The sequence below is a fragment of the Carcharodon carcharias genome, chromosome 1 (assembly GCF_017639515.1).
Source record: "Carcharodon carcharias isolate sCarCar2 chromosome 1, sCarCar2.pri, whole genome shotgun sequence".
Lineage (NCBI taxonomy): Eukaryota > Metazoa > Chordata > Chondrichthyes > Lamniformes > Lamnidae > Carcharodon > Carcharodon carcharias.
In genome coordinates this window covers 232148817-232171628 of record NC_054467.1, presented here as the reverse complement: position 1 = coordinate 232171628, position 22812 = coordinate 232148817, and the positions used below count along the sequence as shown (strand labels likewise).

At 42.0% G+C, this 22812-nt stretch overlaps 1 protein-coding gene across 14 annotated transcripts in view; it reads right to left on the bottom strand.

Moving 5' to 3' along the window:
* The window catches only part of ctbp1 (C-terminal binding protein 1), a 335683-nt gene that overhangs the window by 66196 nt on the left and 246675 nt on the right, over positions 1 to 22812 (bottom strand). For 10 of the 14 annotated variants that reach the window (XR_005942661.1, XM_041184852.1, XM_041184867.1 and 7 more), the window contains one exon: positions 2060 to 2214. Coding sequence is in view for 12 of the 14 variants with exons in the window: in XM_041184852.1 (XP_041040786.1) it covers positions 2060 to 2214 (155 nt within the window). In the remaining 2 variants the exon portion in view is untranslated. Of the gene's footprint in view, positions 1 to 2059; positions 2215 to 13405; positions 13488 to 20740; positions 20925 to 22812 lie in introns of those variants that run through there. The other 4 variants (XM_041184894.1, XM_041184902.1, XM_041184886.1 and 1 more) reach the window with 4 other exon arrangements.

The following is a 22812-nucleotide window of genomic DNA, read 5'->3' as shown; positions in this document are numbered from 1 at the left end:
TGCTGCACTCTAAGTCAAGTATATCCTTCCTTAGGTAAGGAGACCAAAACTGCACACAGTACGTCAGGTGCGGTCTAATCAAGGTTCTACACAACTGAAGCAAGATTTTGCCACTCCTGCACTCAAATCCTCTTGCAATAAAGGCCAACATACCATTTGCCTTCCTAATTGCTTGCTCCACCTGCATGCTAGCTTTTAGTGGCTCACAAACAAGGACACCCAGGTCCCTTTGGACATCAACACTTCCATAATCTCTCGCCATTTTAAAAAATATTCTGCATTTCTGTTTTACCTCCCAAAGTGGATAACTTCATATTGTTTCACATTACATTCCATCTGCCATGTTCCTGCCCACTCACTTAGCCTGTTTAAGTCCACTTGAAGCCTCTTTGCATCCTCCTCACAACTCACATTCCCACCTAGTTTTGTGTCATCAATAAACTTGGAATTAGTACATTTGATCCCAACATCCAAATCATTGATATAGATTGTGAATTTATGTTCCCATTTATGTTATCTGCCATTCTATTCTCTCTTTGCCAGTCTTATTTCCCTCTTCACTTCTTTCAACCTACTGCATTTGGCCTGACTCTTGCTTGAAGAATTCACCTGACATGCATCATACATCGGTTTTTGTTTCACCATATCTGGAACCCTGACATTGGTTCCCCTACCTTCACATAAGGTCCTGCTTTTAACTTTCTCCCTAGCTCTTGAAATCTGACAGCAATACATGTCTCTCTCTATGTTGTTGGCACCTTCATGTACCACAATTTCTGGCTCACCCCTTCCTACTGCACCCTCTCTGTGATGTCCTTTACCCGGGCACCGGGGAGGCAACACACCATACTAGACTAACATTGTAGCACTGTGGGTGTACCTACATCACATGGACTGCTGCGGTTCCAGGAGGCGGCTCATGGCCACCTTCTCAAGGGCAATTAGAGAATGGCAAGAAATGCTGGCTGGGCCAGCGACACCCACATCCCGCGAATGAGTGTTTTAACAACAAGTCTCAGCTTCCCATCCATGACCTTAAAAATAAATCTGTATTCCCCCTTTTAGAATCTAGTTAATAATTTGCTTAAACCATTAATTTGAATTAATGCCTCTAGACCTACTGCACGTGTGGGGACCCGTAGGTGCATGTCCCCATCCTACATCTCCGAGGTACAGAATGCTGCTTCATGCATGAGCCACAGGGCTGCATTTGGCTCACAAAATTGCAACAAGGAACCAACAAATTTGGCAAAACTCTTTGGGTAAGTTAAATATTTCATCAAAATGAACAGGCTTTCCTGCTGACAGCCACTTGTGTGTCTTTTCAAATTGCCTCATTTCAGATTTTATTCTCCATGATTTGTAAAGCTGGGATTTTCTTCAAGCAATATTAATTCTTGCACTTATACTAGAAACTTAGCCAATGGGGACTGAGCTTTGAATTACTGCAGTCATTTTTTTTTTTACATTTCATTTAACAAAACGTTATTGATTTAATTCCAAACAGCTCTTATCCAAACCACAAGTACATTGTATTAAAAAGCCATTAAAGGTGGAGTTGGAGCACCCAAACTTTCAAAATAAAGAAATTAAATGCTATAAACAATTATAATTAGCATTACTTTTTTTTTAAAGCTTTTAGTACTTCAACTGCGCATGTTGTTATAATCAGGTGGATTTGCCTGATGGCGTTACTGAGCTCAATTACTAAGGAACTGAATTATTAATATAAAAATACATGGTCTCAAACCGAAAGATGATTCAGCAACAGGTACAGGCATGATAGGTCAAATGACCTCATTCTGTGCTGTACAATTAATTACATGATCAATTGTGTCAGTTAATTGTGCATCTTCACAGGCTCAGGCTCAAGTAACTCTGCCAAACCAATACCTGAGATGCCAACAGCGCTCGATGCTTAAGCAAAATCTTGAATGGGTAGAGCAAAACAGAAACGTTACATTTAAATTATAATTTTTGAATGGCATCACACATACATATATTAAAATACTGTCAGCAAATATTAAAGGATTTTAAACTTAAATATTCTTGTGCTCACCTTCTCATGAATCTCCTGTGTGGACTGTGCATCACAGAAAGCCACTGTAGCGACATCTTTTAGAATGGGCATTTCTACGGTGCAGTCTCGGCCATCCAGCAGTGCCACCAGGGGGCGTGGATGCATGGGGCCATTCATAATAGGAGGACGAATGCCTAGAGTCAAAAAGGAAACAGAAAAACTTGCTTAAGGTTTTATGACATCAGTACTTAACTTTATTTCCATCTGCTATGCAAATCATATCCGAAATTTTCTTGGCAGACTGCTTATCAAAGTGCAAGGACAGCCTCACCAACCTAAGTACAGAGAAGAGGAATGTTACTATGGCTCTTCTAGGAATTCTGAACCTTTTGTGGAACTTATGTCTGCAATTTTCAGTTCAAAAGACATTCAGCTGCATATGCAAGTAGTCAGCAGAAAGGGTTAACTATTCAACCCAGAGATTAAGGAAAGCTCAACCTATTATAGTTATTTATTTTCACTGAGCCTAATAAACACTGAAGATGTAGCTAAAGTCAGAAAACACAATCTGAGCCAAAAAGAATAATGAACAGTTACATACTGTGGCCAAATTGAATTATAAAGTGCAAACTGCATCTAAAGATCCACTTAAACTGACTAAGTAGTTCTTACAACAGGAGCAGCTAACTCTTTCTTTAGCCAGTGACTCAGTTTGTGCTGTTGTAAACAGGGCACATAGCCAACCAGTACATGGTGCACCAAGGAGTGGTAGGTGGAGCATTTTCAGCTGCGATGCCTCTACAGAGCAAGTTCCAAACACAAACTGTTACACCAAAAAGTGGAGAGGAGAAGACTGTTCCCACAGAAGAGGGAGGAAAGATCAGAAGACAAGTCTCCCAGGGCTTATTTGTGTACTTCCTGTGGCTAGTTACATAACAGCATTTTACAAACTTATGTACACTTTTTGTAAGCAAACTTAGTCACTAGTTTAAAAAGTCTACAGTAAAGCTCTGAATTTATTTATTCATCGCCCTATCAGAATCTGAAGAAAAATGGCCCAGTATTTTGTTACATAGGCCATCTTACTCAAGCTTGATCAATTTAATGAAAAGGCTGTGTTTACAATGGAAACCACAATTGGATGTTTTTTGGTGACGTGGAGGGGATCGGGTAGGACTCACACATGTCCCATTCAGAGGAACCAAAAGAATCACTGCCTGCAAATTCCTACCCTAGTCAGATTTTTAATATTTTAAAAAAGCTGTGAGATAAAGAAAAATTAGAAATATTAAATAGAAATAAGTAGAAAATACGGGAAAGCCAGTCAGTCATGTTAGGGTGAGACCTGAAAATCTTTTTCTTGCAGATGCCAATCAATTGGGATCACCAGTTGATCCCAGACCTGAAGAGAATGCTGCATGAGGAAAGATTGTCTGTACTGGCTCCTTCTAAGAATTATCCAATTAGTCCAATGCCCGTGCACTTTCATTTTAGCCTTGCAATTATTATTCCCTCATAAGCATACATTCTTTTGAAAACTACCACCGAATTAGTTTCCACCACCCTCTCAGACAGTGCTGTGTATATTTTCCCTCAAGGACTTTTGTCAATCTTGCACCATATTTACAGTGAGAGATGGGAAGAGCCCTCTCAGAAATCCTGGCACATGTCTGCAGTGCAACATCAGCTGATTACACAAACTCTGAAGTGAACACTTCTTAGAGAAAGAACCAAGGAACAAGGAATCTCAATTGGCTCTGAAAGTAGCACTCAAAGCAAACTTTACCAGGTTCTAAAAAAATTATTCTTCACCTTTTTAAATAATGAAAACAATGCCATAGAGTCTTGTCCTCTACATGAAGGGAATTCACAAAGAAGCCAATCTGCCCATCGCCCCTGTGCTGGCTCTTTGAAAGAACTACCCAATTAGTCTGTGCTTCCCCCATAGTCCTGTGCATTTCTCCTTTTGAAGTATTTATCCACTTTCCTTTCGAAAGTTAGCATCAACTCTGCTTCCATCACCCTTTCAGGTATTGCTTTTCAGGTCTTAACAACTCCCCGTGTTAAAAAAAAAATGCGTCCCCTCATCACTCCTTTTAACCTTATAAAATGTTGTCTTTTTGTGTCACTACTTAGCATTATTAAGGTAGTTGGATTCTCAAGAGGCAGGTACAGTCGCACATATGTGCCATGGAAAGGGGGTGAAATTGCCTGGGAAAGTGGGTACCGCAGGTACATGCTGCAAATTTCTTAGCTGCATACATTGGCTACCGGTCAAACAACTGTCTTGATTTTTAAATTCTCACCATGCTTTCATATCCCTCCATGCCTCGCTCCTCCCAATCTCTATAAGCCCTTCCAGTCCCACAACCCATCAAGATATTTGCACTTCTCTAATTCTGACCTCTTTTGCATCCCTGATTTTAATTGTTCCATCATCGGTGGTTGTGCCTCCAGCTGCCTCAGCCCCAAGTTCTGGAATACCTTCCCCGCACCTCTCTGCCTCTCCACTTCTTTGTTACCTCATTTTCCTCCTCTAAGACACTCCTTAAAACCTCTTTGACCAAGCTTTTGGTCATCTAATATCTCCTTACGTTGCTTGGTGTCATACTTCATTTTATAATGCTCCGGTGAAGCATCTTGGAACGTTTCATTATGTTAAAGGAGCTATATAAATAGAAGCTGTTGTTATAAACTGACAATGAAGTGCCAAGCAAAGAGTGAGTTGGTTCACGTTCATTTGCAAACAGGCAAGTTTTGTTGAAAGATGCTTCCTCAATTATGACTTTACATGTTGATCATAGCAGAATCACTGTTATTGACAATTATTGGTGAAAATTTTATCCAGCAATTCTACTCTTAACGCTTGCACCTACTGGAGAAGCAGCCATGCATTTCAAACTTTGAAATGCTCAGCACAACTTCCTCTGCCAGGATGATTTGCTTTAAATACTTTTACCGCTTTCTAATTTTGTTTTTGTCTAAATTCATTGGCTACTACATAAAACAGAAAGCTCCCCATTTTTTAGGCAAAACGGTGGGTAAGCTTTTTTCTGAAAAATTTGCATGTAGATCTATTTTCTCCTTCTCACTGTGCAACAGTGACCGGAGGGTCCTTCTGGCTTATTCTCAGGCTTATGACAAGGTCGCACTTTATCAGGCGGGCAAGAGTGGGCCAGTGATAATTTGCTCCCTGAATTTTTCCATGTCTTTTTTGCACATTCACAGCTAGGGTTGCCAATTCTGGCTGGACAGATTCCAGGAGATGTCACATGACCTCCTACCTTTGCCTGCTCCTCTCCCAGACTTCTGCTGTTGGTCTCTTAGCCAGGTTGACAGCAGCGAAGTCCAGGGTTGCCCCACTCCCTGAGGACCAGGCATTCGCCCGATTTCAAGCTGAGGACCGCTGCAGCCAGCGAAGGTACCCAAAACAATCCCCATGTCCTACAGGAGCAGAAGCCTTAATCCAACTCTGGGTGCTGCTATCTTTATGGAAATAGAACCTGCACTCTGCGAACGTCCAGCGGACAAAGGTCCTGGCTGCCTGCCAACTCATTCACTCTATCCATACCCATTCACATGGCACAATTGCCTATCCTAAATCTCCTGGATTACTTCTAATGGTCACCAGGAGATTGATGCCGATTCCGGTAGACTCCTGGCCACTCTCGAGGGGCTGGCAACCCCATGCACAGCAGGGGCCTGCAATCCAAAGGAATGGGAGCCCCTATGCACATTTGGTCACTTCTTAGTCCAACACAACTGAAGCTGCCAATTACTTCATGAAAATCATTAAAAATGATTGGATGATTGTTAATTTGAGACTCACAGATATCTTTTTCTAAAAAGTGTAACATTGAACAATTAGCCCTCTCACAATTTTTACCTGGAAATCACCAACTTGTACTAATTAGCATTCATCTTTCAACTGGGAATGAGCATATGTTTTCAATTCTAACAACTGGTCGTGGAAACCAGTACATGGAATTGAAAAATCATGGTTAAGTACCCACCTCAATATGACTTCTGGAAAAAGGGGAACAGGCTGGTACTCAATGAGGTGGAATTGGCCATATTGAACATGATTTACTTGCAAATTCAGTGCCAAACAACTTCAAAGCTTTGCCTACAGCTATTTGCTGATGTTGTTAAGCTGATCCTGATGGCCATGAAGAGCTCCAAATCAACAGGAGAAATGTCTTTAAAATAAGTAATTCATAGCTTTTAATGATTCTGTTAAGGTTTGATAGGACATTTACTCTGGTAAACAACATAAGACATTCTTCCCTTAATAAAATGCTTAAACATGCAAATTAAAACTTTGAAAAGCTTGCTCTTGATCTACAGATTTATTTAGCTGCATGAACTGTGCAATTACAAGAATTTTAAACATATATGCAAGATTCTTGTAACTAACTTGTTCAATCCTTTCTGCTAATTGTGTTTAGGCACAATCAGGTTGTTGGCACGACAGATGGGATGACTTGCCTAGCTTGCTTCCAACTAACCCAAAAGTTAACTCCTCATTTAAATCTTCAAAGTGCTAAGTACCTCTTGGCTTAATGCAGACGCTCTTTGAAGCCAGTTTTCAGCAGCTTTGATCAAGATGATTCCCACCTCATAACTGGATGGCAAGATCTAGAAGTCACTTGATAAGAATAAGCAAGTGCTTAGGTTGTGTAATATAGCAAGAAGTGGTTAAAATAATGAAGATAGGAGAAGAGAAAGAATTTTTAAAGAGAACTGGCAGGAAAGAGGGAAGACAGAGCAGAAGTTTATATGTTCCATTCTCATTTTCAATTGAACACAGCTAATAAGAGTAATAAAGGTGTCTATAATTTCCATGCATGTATGCACTCCAATAGCCAAGAGACTTGGGGAAATAAAAGCAAAATACTGCGGATGCTGGAAACCTAAAACAGAAAATGCTGGAAAAACTCAACGGGTCTGACAGCATCTGTGGAGAGAGAAACAGAGTTAATGTTTCGAGTTTGTATGACTCTTCTTCAGAGCCAAAGAGAAGTGGAAATGTGATGAAATGTATACTGTTTAAGGGAGGTGGAACAGGTGAAGCTGGATAGAAAGCCAGCGATAAGTAGGGGCAAAGAAGAGAGTGACAAGGATGTCATGAAGAAAAGGGCAAAGGGAGTGTTAATGGTAGTGGTAAGGGCTAAAGAAGGTGCTGAGAGTGGCATAAAGGTAAGAAAGCAGAATGTGTGAATAGCAGAACACACTCTGAAAGAACAACATGGAACAAATAACAGATGGCCCTTATGGGGGAGGGGTGGGGGGAGGGGCCGGTGGTGGGGAAAAGGATAGAAAATGGGATAAAAAGGAGGGATTAAAAAAGGGGATAAAACAACGAATAAATTAAGTAAAAATAAATAAAATAAGTTGATAAATAATAAAAATGAATTTTGCAAAAAGGGGTGAAGATAGAGGAGAGTGTTCATGGTCTGAAGTTGTTGAACTCAATGTTAAGTCCAGAAGGCTGTAAAGTGCCTAATCGGATGATGAGGTACTAATCCTCCAGTTTGCGTTGGGCTTCACTGGACCATTGCAGCAGATCAAGAACGGACAGATGGAGTGTTGAAATGGCAAGTGATAGGAAGGTCTGCGTCATGCTTGTGGGCAGACCAAAGGTGTTCCACAAAGTAGTCATCCAGTCTGCATTTGGTCTCTCTCATGTTGAGGAGACTGCATTGGGAGCAGCGAGTGCAGTAAGCCAAATTGAAGGAGGTGCAAGTGAAGTGCTGCTTCACCTGAAAGGAGTGTTTGGGCCCTTGGACAGTGAGAAGGGAGGAGATAAAGGGGCAGATTTTGCACCTTCTGTGATTGCATGGGAAGTGGGTGAGCTGTTGGGGGTGATGGAGTGGACCAGGGTGTCCTGGAGGGAATGGTCCCTACAGAATGCTGACAGGAGCGGGTGAGGGGAAGATGTGTTTGGTGATGGCATCATGCCATCATGACGGAAAAGGCGGAGGATGATCCTTTGTATGCGGAGGCTGGTGGGGTGAAAATTAAGGATAAGGGGGACCCTATCATGATTCTGGGAGGGAGGGGAAGGTGTGAAGACAGAGGCGCGGGAGATGGGTCGGACACAGCCATCTTGGGGAAATATTCCAAATCATGTACATTGTATTAAAAGAGTTTCCGTCGAGCTTAATCTTTGGCATTGCCCTCAATATCAAGTTTCTTCCATTAAATTTAGCTCGAAATTTATGCTTGCAATCCACTCTGTCACCTGATATGAAGCTTTAGGAGCATGGCTATTGTTTGTGAAAGTTTATTCAATCTTCTGCTTATTGATCAATTCATAGCAGGATCAGTGTTTCATTTTGAAAAGTTAATCCAACTACTGAGCTTTGCTAGCCTGATGGAAACTTACTGTAATATTTAAATAGAATCAACTAGATTAGACCCAATTTATGGACTTTCATTTTGAGCCTACAGGTCTTGTGTACAGCGCTCAGAATAACTAACTCAGAGGTCCCAAGCAAGTGCTCTTTCAGAATCCTCTGACTACAGAATCATTCGGATATACTAAGGTCAGCCATTTTAGGCACCAGGGCCAGGATTTTCCAATTGTCGGGCAAGCTCGGCGGGAGCAGTTGCAGAGCCGACCTCCGCCCACGATCAGCTCCGCCCCGCGATTTCACGCCAGCGGGCCAATTAAGGCCCGCCCTGCGTGGATCATGAGCAGTAGCACTGAGCACTACCTGTGCGGGCAGGGGGAGGAGGGCGAGTCAGGTCCAGCGCGCAGTTCGCACATGCATGCAAAAGAGCACTTCAATCTTCCTGAGGCACAGAGCTGCCGCAGGGAGACTGAAGCTCTATTTAAAAAAATAACTAAAGACAATAAAAGCTAAATGAAACATGTGCCACATGAGATGGGACATGTTTTTACTTTCAAAAGGAAGTTTTTGTTTAATTAGTATTGGCTTTAGGAAACCTCATCCCGCTTGTGGATGAGGTTTCCAAAAAATGGTAAAGGCTGCTTGGCCTTTTTGCCTGCCCGCCAACCGTAATGTTAGACGGGCAGCGGAAAATTCAACTCAATTACCTTGTTAGTGGCTTTAATAGGTCTTTCAATTATCAGTGTGTGCGCAGCCGACTCCAGCGGGTGCCCGCCAAATTAAATATTGCGCTAGTTTGCGATGACATCGGGATGCACACCCTACGTCATCACGTCATTTTACGTTGCAGCCTGTCAGGCGCGCGCCCGCATACCGAATGTAAAATTCTGCCCCAGGTCTTTTCACTGAAGAACATTTTGCTCTTGTCCTCTCCTTAATGTGATAAATATACTGGTATCTTATTCAAAGGGCAATCTGTGATTATGAATGCCTGCAGGTTAATCAACCATGAGTCCAACCCTGTCCTGGCCCTAGTACTCATCAATTTGGCTTTTCCCAAGTCTGGAAATGACGGGGCCAATTGCATAGTTGGCTGAGATCAGCTAATTCAATACAGATAGGGAACCAAACTTGCAGGCCGGATTTGTGTGGCTCAGTACAAACCCGTGCAGTGCATGCATTCACTGGGGCACAAGGAGTCAACTAAAGTATTCACTACTACATTCAACTTTTAACTTCACACAAAGATGCTTGAATAAGATTACACAAAAATACATTTGTACAATGTTTCGATATATTTGATTGTGCACAAGAAAATAACTTTTTTGGGGGATTTTAAGATGTTTTATAGCTCCATCATGGAGCTAAAATGGGAGCTGTAAATCCAAGTCATTGCATATAATTATACATTCTTAAGCACTTAGCAAGGATTTTGCAGACTGAAGCTACATAGAGAACAAATTAGAATTTACTTAATCAAATTGGCCTGCCAATAAAAGATTGCCAAAGAAACAAGTTTTCTGCTTCTTCATATGACATGGAAACGCGATATAAACTTGAATCAAAAAGGCCACTTGTTTTACTTCGGCTCCCAACAAAAGACCTACACTCACGTGAACACAGCAAACAGCTTTCTCTTAAAATTATTTCAAATCTTTAATCAGCTCAGTTATAATGATAAAATTATTTTAGATAAGAGAGCAGTAAGAATTGTTTGGAGAACTGTTAAAAAGGAAATTCGCTGCTATCACCACATGGAGTCATAGGCTGATTATAGTTGTTTTCTACAAGAGCAACTTAGTTAATTCCACTCCCCTGCTCTTACCCTGTACTCCTACAATTTCTTTCCTCCCCAGGTAACAGTCCAATTCCTTTTTGAAAGCCGAGATCGAAACTCCCTCCACCATACTCTCAAGCTGTGCATTCCAGATCATAACCACTTGCTCCATCAAAAAAAGCTTCCCTCATGTTGCCTTGGTTCTTCTATCATCACCTTAAATCGGTGTCTTCGCATTATCGACCCTTCTGCCAAGTGTTTTGTATTTTAAAGCATTCCGGAGTCCATTCCAGTAACTCAAGAATATACAACAAGCATTTTTCAGGGACTAAATGATTAGCTACAACGGCCCAGATCTTCCAGTCTCTGGATCGTCCATATCACTGAGACGTGTGCCGGGACCCTGTGGAAGCCCTGAGGATGTACTGACCTCTATGGGAACGGCCCAGGAGTTTTCAACTTCTGCTGGGCGCTTTTCTTACTACTTGGGACCCTCTGCGAATGTCTCCGACTCTGAGCTAGAGTTGGAGGCTTCAGACAGTTCTGCGGTACTTACCTGAGTACCCAGGAAATGTTAGATAGAAAGATCTTTATGTAACTCCTGGGCAAGAATTTCCCCATTGGCGAGCGGGGGCAGGGCCCACTTGCCGACATGTAAAATAACACGGAACTCCCAATGTCATCCTGCGTCATTTGCATTTTCAGGTCGGTGGAGGCACAGCCAAGTCAGCTGTGCACCTGCCAACCTGTCAACAGCCTATTGAGGCCATTCAAAAAGCAATTAAAGGAATTAGCGAACCTGCCCGTCCAACCTTAAGGTCACCTGAAAAAGCATGAAACCTCAGCGGGATGAGGCTTCATGACTGGATTAAAAAATTAAGGTTCACTTTTACTTAAAGTTATGTCCATGTCCCAACTCATGTCACATAAGGGGACATGGATGGTAAATGAAATTTTCAGAAGGATAACTTTTTCCCTTTGGGAACCGATCTCCCTGAGGCAGCACTTAGTCAGGGAGGTCGGAGTGCCCCTTCGCTCGCTCATGCACAAAGGAGTGCACTTCCGCATTTGCTATTCCCTCCCCGCCTGCACAGGGAGCGCAAATCGCTTCCATGTGGACGTCATGCTAGGCGGGCCTTAATTGGCTCGCTATGAAAAATGGTGGGGCGCCGACTGGAGGGCCGCCCGCCCATACCCGCTCCCGCACTTCCCCCCGCAACAGAAGGGTGGGGGTGGAGGATTTTGCTCTGGATAAATACAGAACTGAGCCCCCCAAATCGCTCACACTGACTCCCCACTCAAGCCCCCGACCACCGCCCCTGCCCCCCCCACCCCGACCAGACCTGCGCTCCGACCCAACTTGACTACCCCTCCCGACCCACCTACCAACTCACCCTGCCACCCTACCCATTCACTAACATTCACCCACCCTACCCATTCCCTAAATTTCACCCACCCTACCCATTCCCTAAATTTCACCCACCCTACCCATTCCCTAAATTTCACCCACCCTACCCATTCCCTAAATTTCACCCACCCTACCCATTCCCTAAATTTCACCCACCCTACCCATTCCCTAAATTTCACCCACCCTACCCATTCCCTAAATTTCACCCACCCTACCCATTCCCTAAATTTCACCCACCCTACCCATTCCCTAAATTTCACCCACCCTACCCATTCCCTAAATTTCACCCACCCTACCCATTCCCTAAATTTCACACTGGACCTTTAAACTTACCATACGGCAACTAGTGCTGTAAAAAAAAAAAGAGGGGGGGTGTGTTTTGTCTTCCCCTGACACTTCAGCGCTGCAATGGGGTGCTCCGTGGGACACCATTCTCTGTTCTTTTGGGGAAACTGGGATTGGAAGATCGGCAAGAAATGTGGAGCAGCATCAAGGCATGGAAAAGTTTGAACAGAGCGGCAATCCCATGATGATTAGCGTGGAAGGTCCGGCTGGTATGTCTCGGCTTCAGTTCACGAAACGTATGCCCTTCACTTCCAACTTACATAGAATTGACTGCAGATTATTTCATTTAAATGTTTTTAGCACTAACTTCCACTCTTGTTTTTCTATCCACCCATTAGTGTCCCCACCCTACAAACCCCCAGGTTCTGCCAATGCCAACAGCTAGGAAAGGGGTACAACCAGTGGCAGTTCTTCCTCCGATTTTCCCTCCTAATTTGTGGGAAGACTTTCAGTCTCGGGTTGATGCTTTGATGCAGTAAACAACACAGAAATTGGGAATTCAATAGGGGCATGTTACCACTCCATGGCACTACATGTTGGGATTCCAATATTCTGTGTCACTTGAGCAGAAGTTTAGTTTTTTATTTGCCTTTGTAAATTTGTTAATATTTTTCATTTTCCCAAGTAAAGAAATGTCTTTGCTACCCTAAAAGTGTCAACATTTGAACTATGAGTGGGGTTGGCCATTTGCTGCTAGAGTCTGGTCCCAGGCAGTTCATGGAAACGATCATAAAATTTTACAAGAGGAGACCATTCAGCCCATTATATCTGTGCCAACTTTTTGAAAAAGCTGCCCAAATAGTCCCACTCCCCCACTATTTTGCCATATTGCAACAGCCATTCAACATGCTTTGGATCAGCCACTCTAGCTTCTTAGAGTTAAGTTATCTTCAAAACTAACTGATAACAAGAGCGATTTGCAGGGTATGTTTTTCACATTGCAGTTAAAAAAGGCATAATATTTTCAGGATTTAGCAGTGAAGATTCATCCAGTTTCTTTTTTTAAAACAAAGAGTCAATGTAGTCAAAACTTATCATGACAAACCTTTGGGCACAACAAAAATATACTTGTTGGTATTGGAGCCATTTGACCAAGGTTTGATCTCCTGTTCAGAGCGGAGCTTAAGTAAAAGATGAGATCAAGATTTCTGATAATGGGAAATTTGTAGAAACAGAAAACGTCTTATCATGAATTTCAATTGCACTGCGTCATGATGCATTAATCCTATGGTCACTAAGAACTGCAAAAATCTTGAAAAAATTAAAATTATAATCTATTTTTTTTGTCCGTAAAACCTTAACTAGTGCAAATTCAGATGTAGCAATTGACACACAGGTCTATATATGGCCATACACACCAAAATCAATACTCAGTGAGCAATGGCAGTAAGAAAGAATTTCATTACAAGATAATTATTGATGTAACAGTTTTTTTGTTTGCTTGCATTGGCTTTGCACTACAGGGTAGAAAGTTCAGAAAAGCAATGAAAAGGACCCACTGTGCATACTGTAGTCAGTTTTGTGTAAAAAATTCTTCATTGCTTCATCTGTTGGAACCCAGCGATAGCCATAATGCTTTTTCTAAATATAATTAATAGACAATGTATTAATAATAAAGTGTAAAACAAGTGTGCACTGCTTTTCACATTCTGTGTAAACGAAGCTTTAATACAAATAAATGTATCAACCTGAAATGACCCTCAAACTGGATACTGCCCTTTTAAAGTTCCTAGTCTACAGCATGTTTTCTTGTAAAAATAAAAATGAGTAAGATACTGCAGTTCAATTAAAAGTTTCTCAACACATTTCATGGTGTTGAAAGGGGTTACTGATTTCTTAAATTTTACATTCGAAGTGTGAAATATAGAAAGCATCAATTTGAACTCAGTATTTACCCTGGCACTTAATTTCAATGTTAGCTGCACTGCTGTTCTGGACCAGCAACATGCTACATATTAACTAAGAGACAGTTTGTTCCATGGTTCAGTCTGAAACCTGAACTTGCCTTCACCCTATAAAGCCTTCCTTCACACAGGAAGAAAATCCTATACTTCAGTTACTTCTCCATTCGTTTGTTTAAAATATTTTAAAAATTAGATCAATAGCGCTATCCAGGATGAGTATAACTGCAGGTCATGGTACTTGTTAGTGACATTCCAGAATTGTCAAATTAAGGGTTGAGTAAATAAGATAATTTTATGCTTTTAAACAAGAGAATGATTGACACCATTTTTATTCTCAAAAAGGCACAATATATCACGAATGTGGCAGATGTTATCAATAATCTAAAATTAGTTATAAAAGAAGTTTGTTATAGTATTAACTAGTTTTCTGTTGATCTATCCTTACTTAAAGGTATGCAAGATTCCCACAAGCTAAAGTGTGCATAATTGTCTCAGCGATGCAAAGGCCCTGTCCTTTTGAGTAGAGTGCTCATTATCACTGCTAACATCAAAAGATAGATAGATTTAATAAAATCTCATTGGCCTACTCGTTACTTAAAATGCAAGATGGACTCTATAATTTTTTTCAACCCTTTAAATAAAGTCTACCAAAATCTTGAGACACTTGTTTAAAAAAAATCATACAAGCAATTACTAAGCTTCATACTGGTTCAGGGAATACTGCACTGGATCCCAATTAGCAGTCCAAAGTTATTGCATATACACTAGTGCAGGAAGAAGACTTTTCTGCTACTGCTTGGCTAATGGAAGTGAGGAGGGCTGCCTTATGTGCAAGTCATTGTAGTAGCTGCTAATCTATTCATGTGAAACCAGAACATACGGCCATAGCTGACGAAGCTGTATTTAAACTGTGTTCCTACTCAATTTCTTGAGGAAGATAACCATATCTAATTGGTGCTTCACCTATGAATCGTTTTGAGCAATTAAGCAAAATTCTAATCTGCAAGTCACACTTGCAACTCAGACCATCCGTACTGGGGACATCAAATTTGGGCGTAGATAAGGAATTGGCCGAAGTGTAAAGTGAGTGATTCTTGAGGGCATTAGTGCTGACTGCAGAGCCCCAAGGATTAATGTTTTGACCTCTATGGGTTCAAATTTAAATCAATGACCTGGATTGCAAAGGTTAAGATGCTAAACGAAGAGCTAATTGTATGAGGAGAGAACTACTAGATTACAAAATGACTTTGACAAAATAAGTGGATATGACATACGAGGAGCCTTTGAGGTGGTTGATGTATTCCTCTCTAACACACTTATCTTTTAGCATTTTATTCACACATGCTAGATTTTTGAGGGAAAATTCATTCTATGTTGCCTAGCAATTGACACCTTGTCATCTCATTGTTCTGATATGGTTATTGTTCTGATATGGTTAACTTCCTCCAGTAACATGCTACCTAACATATTTCTGTAAAATTCTTTGATGTGTTGGTTTAACACCATTGCTAACCTGTTTAAACTGTCGAACAATAGCACTAAAATAAGTTTACTAAAGAGCTTTACACAAACACATTAAGCATCATACACCCAGAGGAGGTTAAACTCTTGATCATCAGTTATATTTATTAATAATTTGAGGTAAAATAAATAGACATTTAGAAACGCACAGATAATCAAAGACAGCCACAGCGCAGAATTGTTAAAGACAAGGGGCATTTGAAAAATTTATTTTGAATCTAATTGGACAGATAACAGAAATGCAGTAGATGTAATGTACAATAATAGATTTTCAGGAGTTGTTCAGTAAAAGGTCTCACAAGATATCGTGTTACAAAAAATGAAACAACTAGAATAGAGAAAAGTAGCAGCGTGGATAGAAATGTTTACTGACAGATAGGAAAGTGAGAGTTAGAGAAAAGGGTATTGTCCAGGCCAGAAATCGTGTAGCCCAGGCACCAATGCTGTGTCCAATTTTTGTTCTCGATGCACACGTCAATATTTTGATCTTGGGCGTTGATAGCAAAATGTTGATAACACGAAAGTAATAAGTTTAGCAACTAGAAAGAAAGAGTGTAGAAGGTGCGGCCAGATTAACAGAATGGGCAAACATTTGGTTGTTGCAACTTCATGTGAAATGATCCATTTTGTGGGGACAAACAAAGAACGGGAGTAAACACACAAAGGAAAGAAGAATGTGGATGAGCACAGGCCTAGGGCCGGATTCTCCAGTCTAGAATCTGGACGGAACAGAGGCGGGATGGCAACAAAAATGGCAGCTGTGGCCTGTGCCTCTGTTCCCAATTCTGCTGGCTTTCGAGGACAGTGTGGGAGGGGGAGGGGGCAGAAGAGCAGGGGCTGGCCGGGAATGTGAAGTCACCTGCCTTGTTAATTGGATTAATTGTATTAATTAGGGAGCTCGTTAGGAGCTCACCTTCTGACTTCCTGAGATTTTCATCAAGGTGGGCAGCTGCAAGAACTCTGTGAAGCTGACCAGCTCCAGTCCAGCAGGAACAAGGGCGGTAACACTGAAACTATTTTATTTAATACAAAAAAGTGGAAGTTTGAGAAAAACAACCACTGAGTAATTAAATTTTAATAACCAACCTACCCCTACCCTACCCTGGGGTCCCAGTTCTCCATTTGCCCTGGCCAATTTTCAGATGAACATCCTTTTTTTTTAAAGAAGACTGTGCACAGAAAGAAGCCACAGCAATGGCTGCCAACTCAGGCCAGAACGTGGCCCAATTCCATGGCGTACCTCCTCCATTCCGGCACCCCTCCAGCCACAACTTGAGTGGCAGACCATCTCTAGACAACAGAAGCAGGAATGCGAGTCAGGTTCAGTCCGGTCACCCGATTCCCACCTCGAACAGAAAAATCTCATCCATCGCGTTCAAATACAAGGGGAGAATTTTCTCCCCATCGGGTGGGCCGGTCAGTCAGGAAGGGGTGCAGAGCCGATTGACGCCGCAGTCGGCTCCACACCACTATCTTACATGGGCGGGCCAATTAACAGCCGCCCAGCGTGACACGCGCCCAACAGCACTACCTGTGCAGGCAGTGGGAGGAGCGAGAGTCGGGGCCAGCACTCTTTCACGCATGCGCACAAAAGAGCGCAGAAATCTCCGAGGCACGTAGCTGCCTCAGGGAGATTAAGTTGAATTTGAAGCTTCTGAATAAAAAAAGTTAAAAATCATTTACACATGTCCCCCCCATGTGACAACATCACATGAGCTGGGTCGTGTTTATAAAATGTTTAATAAATATTTATTAATTTAATAAATCCTTCGTGAAAACTCATCCCGTCCGTGGATGAGGTTTCATGAAAAATGCAAAGGCCGCTTGAGCTCTTTGCCTGCCCGCCAACCTTAAGGTTGGACAGGCAGCCCTGCCAAATTGGTTTGTTAATGGCCATAACAGGCCTTTGACAGTTCGGCAGGTGCGCAGCCGACTCTGGTGTGCGCCCGCTGAACAAAAGATCAAAATGACGCGCAGTGACATTGGGACGCACACCCGACATCGCCACGCATCATTTTACTCATCGGCGTGCGGGGCCCGCCCCTGTATGCTGAACAGAAAATGCTGGCCCATATTACTCTGAAACTGTGAGTGAAGGAAGATCAAGTCATTAAAAAGACACTTCAAGTTTCATAAATAGGGGCATCAAGTGCAAGAGTAAAAATGGAGTGATGGATTTGTCCAAAACATAGGCCAGGGCACATTTTAGAGGGCAGTGCGCAGCTTTGGGCATAGTAGCTCACTGATGGATGAGAAACCCACAGGCTCCGCATTCAAGTCCTACTTGGCAGGCTGCGAAACTTCACCAATAAATGTATTAATTGGTGGGTTAGCACCAGAAAATGGAAGAAACCCATTTCATTGCTGTTTCCAAAGTCCTGTTGCCAAAATGAGGGCAGACTGACTGAGAGAACCGCCAAGGAAATTCATACCAAGAAAGGCGTGTGAGCAAGCAAATAAGGCAAATAAGATTGCCAACTTGCTCGGTTCTCACACAACACTTTCCTATTTACACAAGATAAATTTTTGCACTTGTGTCACAAAACAAAACTTGAGGGGGCAGGTAGAGATTTTAACTGCAGGTTTTTGGTGGGAAACCACCGGTTTTTCGAGCTTTTCCCAGCAGTATGAGGCCACAGTGATGGCTGCCATTGCTCATCATTAACTTGATGTTGGCCCACTCACTGGTTTAAAATCGTTGCAATTAGGAAAGTCGGTTTGGATTAAACCTGAGAGCCACTAAGGACACTAAATTATATTTCTTCTGGGGCCCTTTGGTGACTTACAACAATCTGGAAATGATGCAGGAATACCAGTCATCACAGGTTTTCGGGTTGGTGATAACCCCTTACGTTTCTGCCTCTTTCCACTCCAATAGCATTATCCCCCCGCCCCCGGCTAGGAAAATGCCAAACAAGGAATTGTAGATTTCTCGATGGCTGCGGCAAGTGATGATCAGACAGTAGCAGGAGTTAAGAGAATAGTCTCTCATGTCCTACATTAATGGATGGAACTCATTTTCTCTACAGAGGGGGAAGAATTTCATTCATGTGCGAATTTCAGCCAAAAAATTCCTAGATCCATAGAGATGAAGGCTATTAACCTTCCTCTGAACATGGAGAGGAAACGTCCCCCTGAAAGGTTCTGTGCAGGAACCTGACTGGCAAAAAAAACTGCATTCCCTGTTGAGGCAAGTTAAGATCAGCCCATCTGAGCTTTCAACTTTTTTGTCTGTAGGCAAAAGCTCAGCCAGCAGGAAATTAATAAAACCAATTTCTAAAAAATATATAAACATATCATCTGGATCTAAGCTTGAAGCTTATTTTTGGCGAAAGCACAAAGAACAGACTTTTCTCCTACTAAAATAAGCTGCTACGCAATATAGAGAGGGAGGTGAACTAGAACGTCTAACTGCAAGACGTGCTTACACCATTCAGCACAAAATTTTAAGTCAGCATTGGGGAAATTCATGCTATTTCTCAACAACACTGCAATTTGTTTTACAATCTATGCATTGTCAATGTCTGCATCTTCTTGGCTGAAACAAAAACTGTGTCTGCATCAGCTTCACACTTGGGAGATTTCAAACTAGCAAAGATTTAGAAAATACATTACACTCATCTCTGTTCTACTAATGCTGTGCTCCAGTGCAAATTAGGTGAGAAAATTTAAATGCTGAGACATGTTAATATATATTTTTTTGGGAGAAAGTTGACTGCACCCTGGACACTTAAGTTTTCAACACTTTACAAATCTAGGGACATATTTAGTAAATTGACCCGACTGTCCATAACTCTCCCACTTGTCATGATTAGGACATGTGGAAGTTTTTGACAATCTTCACTCTCCTGACTATGATATAAGTTGTGATATCAAGTCACTATTGGCATATAATTTTTCTCAGTCCTTTTCTTCCACTAAAGGATCATTATCTCACCTAGTTGACCTGCCTAGGTATCTGAAAGTACATCTAGACAAAATTCCTTTCAGATATTCAGAATATTTCTGAGCTACATTAGCCTTTATATTCTTGCAATACACGAAATTAAGCTCCAAAAATATTTGTTATGCAACCACAATGGAGGAAAATTCAACTGGCGCATGACAACAGAATTCACAGCTAGAGTGGGCTTTCAATTCAACTAAAAAAACTATTTTAAAGCACTGAAAGAACAAACTAGGTGACAAAGGGACTGTGATTTGATTCATTTCCTGCTACAATAAATGAAAGCCAACACAAAGGACCAAATAATTTTAGAAAATGCTAAGCATACTAATTAAATATTAATATCTTTATTGGAAAGAGTTTTCAGTCGATGAAAAATACCATCAATAATAGCTTAAAGCAATGCCAATTAATCATGTTTACACTCGGGTACAGTTCTATTAATTAAGTAAGCTATTTAAAGAAATAATTAGACAAGCATAATCCCTTTCATCTTTTTACACTATTGATGCAATGCTTTATATTTTCCTATTAAGGTAGGGCACGATTCTTCTCTATGCAAAAGGTCACTATTCTCCTGAGTTCCTACTCCCCGAAACACAAGCAGCAACTGAAATAGCCAAGCGCAAAATGTTGACGGCTGAACTAAATTTTTTCAAAGCAGCACAAAACCCTCTGCAGATGTGACGCTCAGCCCAAAGATCAGATTTTCTAAAACAAAAAAAAAGTGCTGGGCTTGTCCTTGCTTGCTGCACACAGAAGATTTATTGAAGACCATGGGAGAGACATGCAGTTACAGAATCCCATGCATTGAATTTCAGAACTGCTGACGACAACGAGGTTTTAACACAGAAAAACTGATGTTTCACTTCCCCCACCTGCAGAATTTTTTTTTTGGGGGGGGATGGGGGTAGGGAGTTAGGGGGTGTTGAATTTTTTTTAAATTCTCTGAAAAGTGGTACAACTAACTTTGCTGGGGCAATTTTTTTTCTGCTATGTCATTTGTGATTCGTTCTCAGCTTTCACTTATTTCAACAACCCGATCGTTGTTGGGGTGGGATTGGGGAAACAAGGTACAACCAGTTCAGAATTAATGAACAAAGAACAAAGTCTTCCATTGTCAAAAAAAGTATAAAAAAAAATCTACAGCTGCAGCACAGAACAAACGAGATGATTAACTACAACAACAACAAAAAAAATTGCTGCCGTTTGTTTCCACAAATAAAAGTGTCTCATGTACGACTGAGGACAACATGCAAGGCCATCTGTACAACTCCTCTGTGAACAATCTCACTCACTTTCAATAGCAGCCTCCAAAATGCAGGAGGAGGAGGAGGGGGGGGGGGAAGGGGGGGAGGGGAAGTTGCTTGTACACACACACACAATTTTTTTTTTAACTGTTTTGCCAGCGCACCTTTATTTAAAGTCACTTTACAACAAACAAAAAAGCCGAGAGTCATTACCTAGAGATAACCCTTTGCTCTGGAGGTGAGAGCTCCCCATCTACACAGCCGTGACTTCCCCCATTCTCTCTGGAAGCACTTCAACATGAGATTATGAAAAATACTGGGCATATGGCGGCCACTTCAATTTTCCCAGAAGTAAAGCAACGGCCAAGTAGCCCCCGCGCGCGCGCGCGCGCGCGCGCGAGCGAGCGAGAATGGGAGGGGCCCCCGGGGGCGGAGGGGGGGGGTGGGGTGGGGTGGGGTGGGGTGGGGGTTGGAGCTGATAGGCTGGGTCCGGTCACCTGACTTTGCTCAGGGGCTGCACTCTCAGCTGAGAGTTCAGAAAGGGACATATCATATGGTAGGTCTATCGTTAACCCACAACACCCCGCGCACTTTATGCCTAATCATTTCGCCGGGCTCAGGACTTCACCGCGGGCAGAAGCAGGGGCTCAACTTCCCGAGCTGTCTGAATTTTGACAATATAAAAGCGGGTACTTCCGCGGGGATTCCCGACGGCAGAATTCCGCGAACGTTGGTTTTCTCTTCCTCCCCTGGGGTAAGAGGACTGCCGTGTCATTTAAAGCAAACAGCTCAGCCTTGTATAATCAGCCAGTTTAGCTTAAAAAGCCAACAGTGATACAATTAATTCTCCACGGCTTTGCTAACAGCCTATCCGCGGCACATCATTTCCCCCCCACTCCCCCACCACTTTACGCCGCAAAAGTTAACACGGTTCCCAGCTGATTCAGACAAGACAAGGCTAATGAAAACGGGACTGTGACTTGCAGTTCAGGAGTTCAAGATCTGCAGGAAAAGGGGTCAAAGTGAGGATCAACCATTCTCGCTGAAGTGCTCTCTCTCTTTCTCTCTCTCTCTTTCAAAACGTGACACGCGTACGTACAGAGTCAGAACCAGCCAAGGCTCAAAACTAAATTTAAATGATATTTATAGAACACCTTTGATGTAATAAAGTGTTCCAAGGAGCTTCACAGACGCGCCATCAAACAAAATGTGACACCGGACCACATGAAGAGATCACAATCAGATGACCCAAAGCATGGTCAAAGTGGTTTTAAGGAGTTTCTATTTTTTAATTATTATTATAAAGGAGGAAAGTGAAACGCAAGTGTAGGGAGAAAGAGAAAAAAATGTAGAAAAAAATGACATAACAATTGCACTTTCAGGAACCACATGAACTCCCTGCACTCACCAAAATATAAATTAAACTGCAATCATTAGAAGCATAGGAACTAGGAGTAGGCCATTCAGCCCTTCGAACCTGCTCCACCATTCAATAAGATCATGGCTGATTCTCTATCTCAATTCCATATTCCTGCTTTCTCTCCATACCCCTTGATGCCCCTAATATCCAAAAAATTATCAATTTCTTCCTTGAATATACTCAGTGATCTGACCTCCACAGCTTTCTGTAGTAGAGAATTCCAGTTTGACCAACCTCTGAATGAGGAAATTTTTCCTCATCTATTCCTAGCCTGCCCCATATCCTGAGACTGTGGCCCCTAGTTCTAAACTCGCCAACCAAAGGAAACATCCTCCCTGCATCCAGTCTGTCTAGCCCTGTTAGAATTTTATACATTTCAATCAGACCCCTTCTCATACTTCTAAACTCTAGTGAATACAGGCCCAGTCGGAGTAATCTCTCCTTATGCCATCCCCATTATCTGCTTAGTGAACCTTCGCTGCACTCCCTCTATGGCAAGTATATCCGTTCTTAGGTAGGGGGACCAAAACTGCACGCAGTACTCCAGATGTGGTCTCACCAAGGTCCTGTATAACTGCAGTAAAGCATCCCTACTTCTGAACTCAAATCCACTTGCAATGAAGGCCAACATACCATTTGCCTTCCTAGTTGCTTGCTGCAGCTGCCTGTTTACTTTCATTGACTAGTGTACAAGGACACCCAGAACCCTTTGTACATTCACATTTCTCAATATATCACCATTTAAATAATACTTTGCCTTTCTGTTTTTCACACTAAAGTGTATAACTTCACACTTATCCATGTTATACTGCATCTGCCATGTGTTTGCCCACACACATCTGTTTAAATCGCCCTGAAGCCTCCT